The sequence below is a fragment of the Trichosurus vulpecula genome, chromosome 2 (assembly GCF_011100635.1).
Source record: "Trichosurus vulpecula isolate mTriVul1 chromosome 2, mTriVul1.pri, whole genome shotgun sequence".
NCBI classification, from domain to species: Eukaryota; Metazoa; Chordata; class Mammalia; order Diprotodontia; family Phalangeridae; genus Trichosurus; species Trichosurus vulpecula.
The window spans coordinates 62,504,126-62,519,408 of record NC_050574.1 but is presented as its reverse complement, the minus strand read 5'-3'; the positions used below and the strand labels follow the sequence as shown (position 1 = coordinate 62,519,408).

The 15,283-nt window shown below is 37.7% G+C and overlaps 1 protein-coding gene across 1 annotated transcript in view; it reads right to left on the bottom strand.

Annotated features, from left to right (window-relative positions):
- The window catches only part of SMPDL3B (sphingomyelin phosphodiesterase acid like 3B), a 29,647-nt gene extending 23,116 nt beyond the window's left edge, over nt 1-6,531 (bottom strand). The window contains exon 1 of the mRNA XM_036743744.1: nt 6,471-6,531. Coding sequence (XP_036599639.1) covers nt 6,471-6,531 — 61 coding nt within the window. The remainder of the gene's footprint in view (nt 1-6,470) is intronic.
- Between the last annotated feature and the right edge of the window lie 8,752 nt (nt 6,532-15,283).

The following is a 15,283-nucleotide window of genomic DNA, read 5'->3' as shown; positions in this document are numbered from 1 at the left end:
ATTAACATTACACGTTACTGTAAATAACATATTTTAATGAAAAATAACTATATTTTACCAAAAAAAAGTGAGAGTAGCATTGATTCCTGACCTCCCTGGCTTCCTTTAAGTCCCAACTAAAATTCCATCTTCTACAGGAAGCTTTCACCAATCCCTCTTAATTCCAGAACTTTCCCTCTTTTAATTATACACAGCTTGCTTTATATATATTTATTTGCATATTGTCTTCCTCATTAGAGTATAAGCCCCTTGAGGGAGGACTGTGCAAAGTCAAGAAGTGAATTCACTTGCATGTCATGGCATCACCTCCCGGATGAGTTCTCCCAGAGAAAGAAGGACAAACAAACAACCACCCCTCTTTCTTTCCTTCCTTTCTTTCTTTCTTTCTTTCTTTCTTTCTTCTCTTTCCTTTCCTTTCCTTTCCTTTCTTTCTTCTTTCTTTCTTTCTTTCTTTCTTCTTCTTTCCTTCTCTTTCTGTAGTCTTTCTTGCCTTTCTTTCTTTCCTTTCTTTCTTTCTTTTTCATTGCTTTCTTTCCGGGCCTCCTTTCCTCCTTTCTCTTTATCTCTTCCTCCTCATCTCCTTTCCTTCTGTTGTCTTTTCCTTTTTCTTCCTTTCTCTTTCTTTCCTGCTTCCCTTCCTTACCCTTCTTTCCTTTCATAATATCTCTCCTACCTCCAAACAATTCGTGATGATCTAAGTTGGGGAGAAAACATTGGAAAGAGAAGGTAAGGGTCCATGAATTGGACCCAGACAGAAAACAGATCTAATTTGAGTGATCTGTGAAGCAGCATTTTCATTGCCACATGAAGAGCTCCTTTGTGGGGGAAATTGCGGGATCCAGGCATAAAACAGCAGAAAGTTTAAATAGGCCAGAAGCTTTTTGTATCCTATAGCTAGAGGAAAAAAGTGCTATTAACATAATCAGGAGAGATTCCAGCATTAACTAACTCTACCTGAGGTCCAGCTACTCAAGAGCTGGTACCTAAAGAGGAGATAACTGGCACAGTCTGCCAGAGGAGAGCCAAATAGTGGCAAACAGCACAGCAGAGCCAAGGATGGTGACTTCAGTGAAAAGCACCACAATGTCTGCCAGGGAATGGAGGGTAGCAGCAGTGGAGTGCCAATGAGAGTATCTAATAAAAGAAAAATGAGGTAGTGCTCTGCCCCTTTGCAGATGTCCCACCCAGGATAGTCACAGTAGCTATAGTTTCCTAAGGGGTAGTGGAGACCCCTCCCCCCTCAAGAGAGCAAAAGTTCTCACCTCTCTATGGGCTCAGGAATGAATGTTTTTTGAGTCCTTCACTATGGAAACTACTTTGTTTTGAAGTCTTGTGAATCTAAGTACTTCTAAGGAGAGCTGACTGACTGAATGGTCCTTAAACACTTCACTGGACAATTTTCAGAACCTGTCTTGGAGCTGTGAATCAGTACAATTATTTGGAAAGCATTTTGGATTATTCAAATAAACTGACTAAAATCTCCATATCCTTTAATCCAGAGAGTCCATTACTAAGTTCATACTCCAAGGAGGCCACTGATAAAAAAAAAAGCTCCTGTCTACAGCAAAATATTAATAGCAACATGTTTTATGATGGCAAAGATTTGGAAACAAAGTACATGCCCATCAAACGGGGAATAGCTAAACAAACTGTGGTACATGTATGTAATGGATATTACTGTGGTGTAAGAAATGTGTGTGATGAATACAGAGAAGCCTAGAAAGGTCTATATGAACTGATGCAAAGTGAAGTAAGCAGAACCAAGAAAACAATATTCACAATGACTACAACAATGAAAATGGAAAAAAGACAACCCCACACACAAATCAAGAGTGAATATTGCAAAATTATAAAGAACAAGCATGTTTAAAAAAAGAGATATGAGACATCACTCCCACCCACCTCTATAAGGTGAGAGGTTCACTAGTAAAAATAAACACTGTTGGACACTCATGAGCTATGATTTTTGGGTACCTTAAAAACAAGTTGACTTTTCTGAGTGACTACATGAATTTGTACCTACTTCAAAATTGTACCTCAAGTGACCACGTACGTCCCCTTATCCCCACTGGAGGGAGGTGTTCTAGGAGAGGTGCTGACTGGGATCCCCAGTAGAAAGAACTTTGAGATAATGAAACTTGAACCTAGTTTGGGCTCCAACACCAACTATCTGGGTAACTGTGGGTGAATCATGGCCCTCCTCTGGGGCTCAGCAGTCAATCAACAAACATTTATTAAGTGCTTACTAGGTACCAGGCACCATGCTAAGTAAGAGCTAGGGACACAAAAAAAGGCAAAAACCACGTTCATATTCTAATGGGGGAGGAAAATGCAAACAACTATGTAATATAAATATATGTATATGTATATGTATATGTATATGTATGTGTATGTGTATGTGTATATGTATATGTATGTATACATCCATTCAACACAAAAATCTCTTTTTATAGATATATATTCATATACATATATACATATACACATATATATGTATATATATTATATCAGGCCATCACAACATACTGCCTGTCGGTAGCCTGCTGGTATGTTGTGCAGGCCTGCCCAGGGTATTAGACCTCTTAATTGCTTCTTCTTAAGGGCCAGTGAGCCCTATTAGCTTTGTCTGAGAATAGCCTTGAGACCTGAGCCGTAGTTATAACCTCTACGAAATCCTTTGGTGGGCCTCTTGTGCAGGCCTGTATTATATACATATTATATACACATTTTATATATATATATATACACATATATGTAAATATATATAATACCTTTCTATCCACATATATTACCGGCATATAGATAGATCAATAGATCTTCTATATCTCTAAATCTATCTATCCAGGGGGAACTAGGTGGCACAGTGGATGATCAGGAAGACTCATCTTCCTGAGTTTAATTCTGGCCCCAGGCACTAGCTGGTTGACCCTAGGAAAATCACTTCACCCTGTTTGCCTCAGTATCCTCATCTGTCAAATGAGCTGGAGAAGTAAATGGCAAACCGTTCCAGGATCTTTGCCAAGAGAACCCCAAATGGGGTCGTGGGGAGCCAGACCTGACTGAAAACAACTGAATAACAACGATATCATAGTGCTTACCACAATAACATTTACTAGATATCTATATAGATCTATCTATCAATCTAAAGAGAAAATGGAAGGATGCAAGGTAATCTCCAGGGAAGCCACAAGCAGTAGGCGGAAGGAGGAAGAGAGGGAGGGTCTAGGAAAGGTGTTGGTCTAACTTGGGATTTGATCTGAATCTTGAAGAAAATCAGAAGGTAGAAGTGAGAAGAGAAAGCATTCCAGGCACCGGACAGCCAGAGAAGAGGCAGAGCTGGAGTTTTGTGTGCAAGGACTAGCAAGAAGGTCAGTGTAGCTTTACCATGGAGTGTGTGGAGGGGAATGAACTGTAAGAAGCCTGGGAAGACAGGAAGCAAGGTCCTTCCAAGCCCTAACCTCTCAATTGGTCAATGTCTTCTTCACATGGCCCTACCCATACTGCAAAGGTGCCAGAGAAACACAAGGGGGCAGTGTATCTCTAAGGAAAACAAGGATTTGGAGAATAATCTGAACCAAAGACCACACATTTTCCTAGGGACTGACTTTTTAGTGATGTGTAGGAGCTGAATGAATGAGAAGACAGCAATGATCTGGTCAGCTAGGTAGGGGCAGAGCATAGAGTACTGGGCCTAGAGTCTGGAAGACCTGAGTTCAAATCCAGCCTCAGACACTTACTAGCCGTGTGACCCCTGGACAAGTCACTTCACCGTTCGCCTCAGTTTCCTCGTCAATAAAATGAGCTGGAGAAGAAAAGGGCAATTCATTCCAGTGTCCTCACCAAACGGGGTCACAAAGAGTCAGGCATGACTGAACAATAACGAAGGAGCAGAATTGAGAAGAGAGCAATGATCCATTTTTTCCTTCAGTAGCTTTAATTCTGCTCTGCTGAGCCTGGGCAGGCCCCAACCGCAGTGGAGGACCTTTCCTGATGTCATCATCTTCTCTGATCAGCCTCCTTTCCCCTCGCACCCCCTGAAGGCAGATGAGCGGGAACTACACTTTGGAAAGGGGCTCACTAGTAGCTAGAAAGTCTATTCTGGTTCCTTTTTTCACTCCCAAGTTCTGTTTTTATACAAATCAACTCTCAGTCATATGAAGAGATAATGACGGATTCTGCTCTAGTTTTGGTCATTAGCCACAAGGGAAATCCCACTATGTTCACTTTTTGAAAAGACTTCTGGGATCATCTGGGAGGCAGCCAGGTGGCTCAATGGAGAGCGCACTGGGCCTGGCCTCAGGAAGACCTGAGCTCTAATCTGGACTTTAATACTTACTACCTGTGTGACCGTTGGCAAGTCACTTAACCTCTGTTTGTCTGAATCCACTGTAGAAGGAAATGGCAAACCACTCTACTATCTTTGCCATGAAAACCCCATGGACAGCACTGGTGTGCTATGATCCATGGGATCGCAAAGAGATGGACATGACTGAACAATACTACAAATGGGATAATAATAGCACCTCCTTCCCGGCGTTGTCAAGATCAAATGAAATAATATTGATAAAGCACTTTTCAAACCTTAAAGCACTATATAGATGCTATTAGCTCTTATCATAATGTCAGATTTGTTTGATGTGTTGGTTAGTTTAGCTGAACTGTTTTTTCCTCTAGATCTTTTTCCTCTTTTTTTTTTCTCTCGATATTATTTTTTTTGTTAGAAAAGATGGCTCCTTGGCAGTGAAAGGTATATATTGGAAAATGTAGGGGATATAAAAACAAAAGATAACAAATAAAAATAAAATAAAATAAGAGGATTAGACTAAATCAGGGGTTCTTAATCTGGGGTCTGGGAACTTGTTGGCTTTTTAAAAAATATTTTAATAACTATATTTCAATAAAATTAATTTCCTTTGAAATTCTAGGTATTTTATTTTATTCATTAAAATACAGGATTCTGAGAAGGGACCCAGATGCTTCAGAATGTCACCAAAGGAATTCATGACACAAAACAGGTTAAGAAACCCTGGACTAGATGGTCTCAAAGGATACTTCCAGTTCTAATACTCTCTGACAGCAATACTTCAACTTTTTGGTTTCAGGACCCCTACTATACACTCTGAAAATTTATTAAGGACCCCAAAGGGCTTTTGTTGAGGTGGATTATATCTATTGAAATTTACTGTATTAGAAATGTAAATGGATAAATTTAAAAAGATTTATTAATTCATTTAAATGAATTTTGAAATTTATTTAAAATTTATATTTAAAAAATTCATTTAAAATTCATAATTCATTAATCTATTACATGTTAGTATAAAGAACATACATTTAATGTAAAATAATCATATTTCCTGAAACAAAAAAAAATTAGAGAAGAGTGACATCATTTTACATATTTTTGCACATCTCTTTAATGTCTGGCTTAGTGGAAGACAGCTGGATTTTCCTGTTTGTTTCTGTATTCAATCTGTTGTAATATGTGGTTTTAGTTGAAGCATATGAAAATCTCGCCTCACACAAATATGTAGTTGGAAAAGGGAGAAGTTTTTTAATAGGCAAATAACATCTTAGAATTATTATGAAAATACTTTTATCTTTGCAGTCCTCCTGAAAGGGCCTCAGAGATTCCTGGGAACGGGTAGATGAATCTGTGGATCATACTCAGAGAACCCTTGACCCCTTGAATTAACCTATGAATCAGGTTCAAAGTCATAAAGCTTCACAAACAACCTTTCCTATTGCCTTCTGCAGCTGAACAGAACACATTCCCCACTTACATTCTGGCTCTTTTAACCTGGTGGCAGCTTAACTCACAACCTCCCATCCCTTTCTGTTCTCAGTAACAAAGATCTGGGTTATGTTCATTGCTTTTCACTCATAGCTAGCTGTCTCCTTGCTCTCCAGTCTCCAGATCAACAGACCACCACCAACCAACCTTTCTTTTCTCTCTAGGCTCTGTGACCCATCAGTTCTAGATATTTCCTCAATGTATATTCCATTGATATAAACCATATTCCCTTCTTACCCCAGCACATGATTTCCTGAGTTGACATGGTCAAAAACCCCCCAAACATTCATTAGCTGCTAGCCAGGTGATGACTTCTTTGAAGTCAGCCCAACTGGTTTTTAAGACAACTAGAAGCTTTCCCTGCATGAGTAGGCCTGCCAGGACTCATCTTTCACTGCAACAGCTTTGGAGGATCCAGGATCACCTTCATGCCACAATGAGGCATCAGAGGAGGATTTTTGAGGAAGCACAATTTCCAAACACAATATTCCTCTTCCCAGCTTTTTTGACTTGGGAACTCTGCCTCTTTCTAAATTTAACATCAGCTCCAGTATCCTTAAGTACTCCTTTTTTTTTTTTTTTTTTTTTTTGGAAAGCAGCCTGGAAAGGCAGATCTCCCCCGAGAGCGAGAGGCAATGAATTGTACAAGGTAAAGATCACTATCCATCTACCGTATTACCTGGAACAGCTCCTGTGACTCTCCAGTGTATCAGGAAAAGCAGAAGCTTCAGGCATCTCATGCTTTCAAGCTCTCCTGCAAGTCTCACTTTTCTAGGATCTTTTCAGGTCTCAGACCTAAGTTGGCTCTGGAGGTGTTGAAACTAGTCAACCAGTCCTGGATGGTTGTCTGAGAAGCAGAGCTTTCTGTTCAGTCTTTGGTACTCTGAATAATCAGATCACTAACGGTGGATTCTTCTAACCTGTAGGGTGTGAACTGGGCGGGGCAGAATGGGTAGGCGGAGAAGGCAGAGCATTCAAATAAAAAGGTACTTTGTACTAAAGTAGGGCCTGTTCTTCAAGGTACTCCAAATGTACTTGTACTCCTGAAAAATGCATAAACCAAATACATCTTAGTTAAAATCACCCTCAAAAATGCATTAGTTATGTGATGACTTCCCCTCAGTCTTCATTATAAGTAAAGGTAACAGTAAATAATAGCACCCACCTCTTAGAGTTGTTGGGACAATAACATGAATACAACATTCATTTTTTTAAAAAGGATTTTGAGTTTCAATTTTTTTCTCCCTCCCTCCTTTTTATCCTCCCTCCCCAAGACAGCAAGCAATCTTATATAGGTTATTCATGTGCAATCATGTAAACATATTTCCACATTAGTCATGTTGTGAAAGAAGAAATAGAACAAAAGGGAAAAGCCAAAAAACAAAACAAAACCAAAAAAAAAATGGTGAAAATAGTATGCCGCAATCTGTATTCAGACTCCATAGTTCTTTCTCTGGAGGTGGATAGCATTTTCCAGTATGAGTCTTTTGGAATTGTCTTGGATCATTGTATGGCTGAGAGGAGCTAAGTCAATCATAGTTGATCATCACACACTGGTGCTGTTACTGTGTACACTGTTCTCCTGGTTCTGCTCCCTTCACTCAGCATCAGTTCATGTAAGTCTTTCCAGGTTTTTCTGAAATCCACCTTCTCATCATTTCTTATACAATACAATACAATAGTATTCCATTATATTCATATACTACAACTTGTTCAGCCATTCCCCAATTGAAGGGCATTCCCTTAGCTTCCAATTTTTTGCTACCACAAAAAGAGCTGCTATAAATATTTTTGCACGTGTAAGTCCTTTTCCCTTTTTTAGGATCTCTTTGGGATACAGACCTAGTAGTGGTATTGCTGGATTAAAGAGTATGCACATTATGATTGCCCTTTGGGCATAGTTCCAAATTGCTCTCCAGAATGGCTGCATCAGTTCACAATTCTACCAACAGTGTATTAGTGTCTCAATTTTCCCATATCTTCTCCAACATTTATTATTTTCCTTTTCTGTCATTTTAGCCTATCTGATAGGTATGAGGTGGTACCTCAGAGTTATTTTAATTTGCATTTCTCTAATCAATAGTGATCTAGAGCATTTACTCAGATGACTATAGATAGTTTTTAATTTCTTCATCTGAAAACTGCCTGTTCATATCCCTTGACCATTTATCAATTGTGGAAAGACTTGCAATAACATGAATACAAACTACTTAGCATAGTGTATAAATGTTGACTCTTCTTAGGTTCTAGATTGCATAAAATACCAAAGGTCATGACAGGATGATTTTCTAAGAAAGATAATAGTTTTCAATTGATTAATTTGACTTCAGATAAAAACCTATTACATTGTTTGCCCTACAGATTTTTCTTATATTATGAAATTTTAAGACTATTGTATCAGAAATACAATTATAGACGTGAATGCTATTTTAATTAGGTGACTATACTTTTAAATACACGTCATGTGAAATTTTTCTAAAATATTGTGAAATGCTATTAGAGAGATCACTTCTCTATTGAGTAATTAAAATGAATGTTGTAAGTCTTTGAAAAATTGTAATAATGAATTGCTTTTTGCCTTAAAATGTAAAATTCTTATGATTTAATGAGGTTTGAGCATACCCCACCCCCAACCAGAGCTATGACCTAAATTTGTAACTGTGCTTAGGTAAAGTTATAATATCTTATCAACTACATAGAAGAACTTATGTTGTAAAAATCTAAAACAACAAATGATTACTTTGAAGTCAAGTACACTGATATTCAGCTAAAATAAGTTTGTTTTTACGAACTGGTCTACTAAAACAGGGCTTCTTAAATTTTTTTTCCACTCACAACCCCTTTTCACGAAGGAAATTTTTATGTGATCTCGGGTTTATAGGTATATAAAATAGATATACAAATCAAACATTTACTGATAATAAGCCATAAAGAAATTTATTTAAAAACAATTCTTTGGTGTACATATAATTTAGCATTTATTAAAGACAAAAGCAAATTTGCAGACTAATGGGACAGATGTGCTTGCTTATTTACAAGTAAATATTTTTTGTCAACAGTAACAAATTTCTCAAAACATTATTTTTCTTTATTTGAAGATTTTAAAAGTTGTTCAAAATGTTCCTTTGGTTTATTGCAGTATGCTACATGCTTGGTATTAAGATGTCATTTTAGTTTGGCTGATTTCATGCTCTCCACAGCCAAAACTTCATTACAAATTAAGCAAAGAAGTTTTTCTACACCATCATCATTATTAGAAGTAAATTCATATCGCAAAAATGATTCAACATATTTTCCTTTTTTTTTTTTGTCAGTTTAGGTGTACTACAACCTGCTAGCGAAGACTCTGCCACATTGTCTAAATTTAGCCACTTACCCATAGCTGAAAAATATTTTGTCCTAAAATATAAATAAATATTGCTAATAATTTCTCAAATAAATACTAGCTTTAGTTTATGAATTTACATTTGTTTGTGCCTAATTTAAAAAATTAACGTTCACACTCGCACATACAGCGGTGATGGTGGAGAAATGTTAATAAAGGGCTTTTTGTCTTTACTTGCTGTAAACACTTATGTTTCTATAAAAGGAGATAATAGCAAACTTTGTAAGTACAGTAAAAACATTGCAATTCATAACATACGACGGTCTTGAATCTGAGCCTAGGCGTTTCGTGGCACGACAGTATGTGCAGTACAAAGTGTGCATGTTGTGTGTTCATAACCAAGGCTGCAGTGAAGTCACCGGATATAACATGGGCAAGCATTGCCAGAAGCACCTCATATTTGTTATGGGTTTGATTTTGAATTAATTTTTGGTCATGGTGCATTCAGAAACCTTTTACTGTTGCAAAATTTTTCTTGACCCCTATATCCAGTTATGTGACTCCATATGGGGTCAAGACCCACAGTTTAAGAAGCTCTGTGCTAAAAGATAGCAAAATTGTTTAAAACTATTCACAATTCAGTTGGGTTATATTTTCCTCTAACCCCGCCTCCTAAAGGGAAAGACTTCAGTCTTACTGTTTATAACTGCCCTGTAACGTAAGTTATCAAGTGGTTCAAATAATAACTGAGTAGTCAAAACCTAAATATTCTAAGATGCTATGGAAGACAAGCCTCTTAAATTCCTTAATCTTGGAGAACTACAAAAAGCATGGCATGTAGGAAGCACTATATAAATGAGTTATTGTTACTTCTTTACTTGAGTGTAAATACTCCATACTGGATAACTCTATACTGCATTTTAGATGGCACTGAATGTGATTAATAAAATACCAAAAGATGAATGATTTTCCCTGTAACATAATTTTAAAATCCATTCTACTGAACTGTTGTATGAAATCTGAGAAAAGCTGTTAGGACAAGTTACTTCCCTCTTTTTATATCAAAGATCTTAAATTACAAATGTTTGAGTTATATGTGGCAGGTGAAAGAAATGACTGAGGAAACAAAAGGTTCGAACTTCTAAGCATATTGATTTATTAAGCAATACATGCCAATTGTATTACACATTGGGACCAGGCCTCTTCATTGGACCCCAAATACAGGGGAAGACAGATTTTGATGCGTTAAAAGATAACTATAAGCAGGATACAAAATTAGGTAATCTGATTTCTAATTGGAAGAAAAATTAGGGGCTTTCCAAGAAAAAGAAGTATCCCACTCCTTCTAAGCATCTATAAACAATCAAAGGAAGGTGGAAACAATTGATTGATCAGGACAGGGCCACTTTTCATATAAAACATATGGTTTGCTTGAGATGTATAATTGTTTTTTTTAAAATTGATTTAGTATTTTATTTTTCCCTAGTTACATCAAAAACAATTTTTAACATTCATTTTTAAAACTTTGAGTTCCAAATTCTCTTCCTTCCTCCCTCCCCATCCCCTACCCCCACTGAGAAGGCAAGCAATTCAATATAGGTTATACATGTGTCATCATGCAAAACATTTCCATATTAGTCATGTTGTGAAAGAAAACATAGGCTTAAAAAACCCCACAAACAAACCTCAAGAAAAATAAAGTAAAAAAAGTATACTTCAATCTGTATTCAGTCATTGTCAATTCTTTCTCTAGGGATCGATAGCATTTTTCATCATAAGTCCTTCAGTGTTTACTTGGATCATTGTACTGCTGAGAATAGCTAAGTCATTCACAGCTGATCACGAGATATATAATTGTGAGAAAACCTACTGCATCAATCTTTGGAGTTGACTGAGTTTCTGGTCCAGCTTCCCAGCCACACAGTGCTAGGTTCAAACAAAGCAATAAAGTTTTCTCACAACTCTCATAACTGAGTAAAGTTTTCTCACAAGATGAAAGTTGGACTAGACCCATAATCCAATAGAAAGGGAACTGAACTGGCTCCAGAACTGAGTCACAAGACAGAGTCAGAGTGGTTCACTCAATTCCCACAATTCCATCATATATAATGTGACAAACTGTTTGAAAAGTTAAGTATTAAATAGGGTATATTTTGTTATAAATTAGGAGATAGTAATAATGACAAATGACTCACTGTTGGGAGAAAAGAGTAGCAAATCCGTTTAAGAGATCCTTGTCTGTCGTGTTCCTTAAGATTTCCTACTTGAATTAGATCATAAGATCTTACCAACCCCCTCCGACTGCATGTTGCGAAACTCTAAAGTGCTGCAGTTTAAGAAACCAGGACCTCTCCCAGCCAAAGTAAAAAAAAATGTACATTAAGCTTTAAATAATGAGTTTCATCTTTGATTATTTAGAAAATCATGAAAATTGTACATAGTACTAAATAGGATGTAACTTAAATACATATTCTTATGATTGGCAATCTAGAGTAGCAAAAAATTTTCTGGGGTGGGGGGGGTTCAGTAGACTATGGAGAATTCACTATATTTGTGTACTTATCCAACATTTCGCCAACTTGCCATTCTAGCAGTAATCTCCTCCACCTTATACCCCATTTTAATATCTACACATTCCTATTGGCAAGCTGTACTCTAAAACCCACCTAAAGTAGCCAGATGTACCTCCTTTCCCTTTATTCCATCTACATAGCAGACCAACAGGGAAGTTCTATGATCTAAATGGGGAGTTCTATATCTAAATATTAAAACCTATAACTTACTGTAATGAATTTTTTCCCCTCCAACAACTATATTGCTTATATGAAACTTTATCTCTTAATAGATATTGTAGGATTTTTTAACCATTGCTGTTGACGATGACTGGCACATTAACACAATAATTCTATCAGGCCTAACATATGCTTCATGAAGTTTTGCTATTTAAGGTAAATCATGTGGGACTTGAATTTGATATACTTCTGAGTTTTTTTTTTAATTTCAGGCATATTTGTAAGCACAAAGCCAATAATACATCATTCAAGGGGCTGCCATGTGCTGTGATCGGAGGACTGCTACAGGTGGACGTTTGCTCTGGAGAAAACAGTTGGGGGGACAACATTGTGAAGGTGAAGGTAAGATCATCTTGACTTGGTTTCCCATCAAGCTACTTCCTTTTTCAACAGAAAATTTTTCCACCTAGATAATTTTGAGCCTGGCTTTGATACTCTGTGAATAATGTGGAATTTTAATTGGCTGTTAACTATCCCTTTTGCCTGGAATAAAAACAGAGGTAAGGGAGTTTTTCCCTTGTTATGGCCTCTCTATATCATCACAACCACATCCCTCCTTTTCTTTTCATAGTAAATTTCTATAATAAGGGCTTAAAAAATTGGAAGTATGTGTGCAAATTAAAGCATTTCAGTTTATAAAATGGAATCACATTCTAAAGATTTAGGACACACAATTATTAATACTGAAACACTTGAGTTACCTTAATAGAATATAAACATGAAATATCTTCCTTGATTTTCCTCTAGCTTGTAGTTTTATTCATATATATAATAGGAATAAGTGGTTGTTGTCCTTCGTTCTTGAAAAGACCAAAATGATATCACTATGTTGGAGTCAAAGCATAGTCTATCTGATTGTGGCGGATCAGACCAATACAAGCTACTATAGGTCAGACACAAATAATTCATATGAACATTTGGAGTGGATTGTAGTTTTATTCATGTATATAATACAGGAATAACATTCTCATAAGGGATGAATTAGGAGGAGATGTGACAGATTTCAAAATTGCTTTCATTTTACATGCAAAATTGCATTGATAATTGTGAAGAGGGTGAAATTATTCTCCTATTTGAAAAATCAATCTGATAATTTTAAGAGAAAGACAGACTCGCTTTAGAAAGAAAAACTCATTTTTCAATTCAGGAAATTCTCTGACATTTCAGGTGAATTATTTTGATCTTCTTATAGCTCTATTAATAAAATCAGAATCATAAAGCTTGAGCTAGAAGATTGTATTGATGGGGTGCTCAGGCTCCAGCCCTAAGATCATGTCTCTGGAAGCCTCCCATTTCTCAGTAGGCCCCCATCCTGTGAGAAAATTTTCTCTTGTTGCAGAACACATTCTCTCATCAGAACAGAGGGGCTCCTGGCCCAAGGACTCTCTTGGCACCAGATCCCCAAGGTCCATGCCTCTGACAACTCCCTCAATGTTTGGTATACTCCCTATACTTTCCCATCTATGGCTCCCAAAGACACCTGGACCCCTAGATTACCTAATTAGCATCCCTGGCATTCCTTTCTCATGCCCCTTTTCCATATAAGCCCCAGCACCAGCCTAATTCTCTTGCAGGTTTCCATAAGGACCCTTGCCTGCTTTTGCTTCAGTGTTACACTTTTTTGCCACTTGACTAAGAGAAGACTTGAGTGTGTGAATTCATTCTAGGCAACTCTGCCTTGGCATTCATGGGGTCCCAGCACCCCAAAGCCTGGTCAGTATTAAATTGTGTTAAGTTTGTATTGTCTTCCTACAGGCTCTTGGAACCCGAGAAGCAGATCTGGAAAGAGGAACCCCTCAGAGCTGTCCTGAGCATATGGCTTGCTCTAGAAATGTTATCTGTTGCTTCCTACATCTGAGAATTTCAAGGTAGGCTGAAAGAACTCCACAAGGGGGGCTGCAATACAGACTGGACCTTTGAACTTCTTCATCTACATCAAGAATTTCTAGTGAACTGGCAAAACTTGGCAAAGGACTTTGCCAACACTCTCATTTCTGTTTTCCTCATGTGTCAATGCCTGTGTACCAGAGGGGATTGCCCCCTAAAAGACTATGTCAATGTGCTAGTTATAGATGAAGGTAATTATAAGATTTAGCCCGATGATTTTGAGGCCGCCATGACAGTTTTCCTCCTGAGGGAAATTCAGACATGTTTGCCACAGCTGCTTTTGTAGCCAGAATGTTTAGACTCTTGGGTGCGCTGCTCCTACATGAAACCTGCTCCTTGCTACCGTACTTGGATACACTACTGCCACATGTAAAAACAACATATCCAAAAGTGTTTCTAATCCTTAACGTCAGTAAGGGACACTGACAAAGGAAAGATGGTTTCTGGAAACCTTGGAGTCTGGTGGTGTAAACAAAATCCATCTTTGAAATATCCAATGCTATCTTCTTCCTCCTGGTGGAAGTTAATCCTTTAACAGAAATAAGTTCACCTAGCTTATTATGGGGTCTTTCTTCCTGGTCCTCTTCTTATATGTTTTCCTGATTGGGAGACAGAGGGCATACCTAATCCCCTGGCTTCACAGTTCTTTTCTGGCCCTGTATAAAGAATTGTATGTAGTTATTGCTTTCATGATGTTTTTGTGAATCTCCGCTCTCAGCCTGACTTCATATACCTATACAGTTTCCTCGCTGCTAATTTAATTCCAATGGATGTTGATTATTTGATCACTCCTAATTATATTAACTTGATTTATAGATGGTGATGCATTGGAGACATGTCTCCAAAGAATCAAAGGAGGGGAATGTGAAATTAGAAAATTGATATTCCATGATTAATTATTGTAAGAAGGGATATTATGGTATCTTGTTTTGCTCCCACAGAAGTTATTGGGAGATAATCAATAGCTGTGAGGAAGCTCCCTTACTAAGACAATGGCCATCCTGGCATCAGAGGACTAGAAAGGCTAGGCTGGGGCAACCAGTTCAAGCCTAAGGGGTCATGCCTAGGTTAAGTATCCTCACTACCACGCCTATGTAATCTGCATAAGGAATATAGGGAAATGAAGAAGGTAAACTAACCCTAACTCTGACAGGGTGGGTAGAACTGGTTAATCTCACTCCTGCTTCTGTATCTATGTGGGTGTTCCTAGTGAGCACTGCACCCGCTTTCTCTTGAGAAATGTAATAAACGCCTTCCTCTGCCCACTCTGTTTCTAAGTTCTTTGGGTGAGAGATCTTCCTAAGGTTATGCAACCAGGAAACTAATGAGCTTTGGAAACATATCTTGGGCTTACTTCCTGACCCTGCCTAGGGAGTCCTGTGATCCCCACAACCATGTTTCTCATAATTATCCACTGAGGATTGCATCTAATCAGTGTCAGAGCAATATTTATGACTCAAATTCAAAGTTGATTGTATAGGCCTTGCT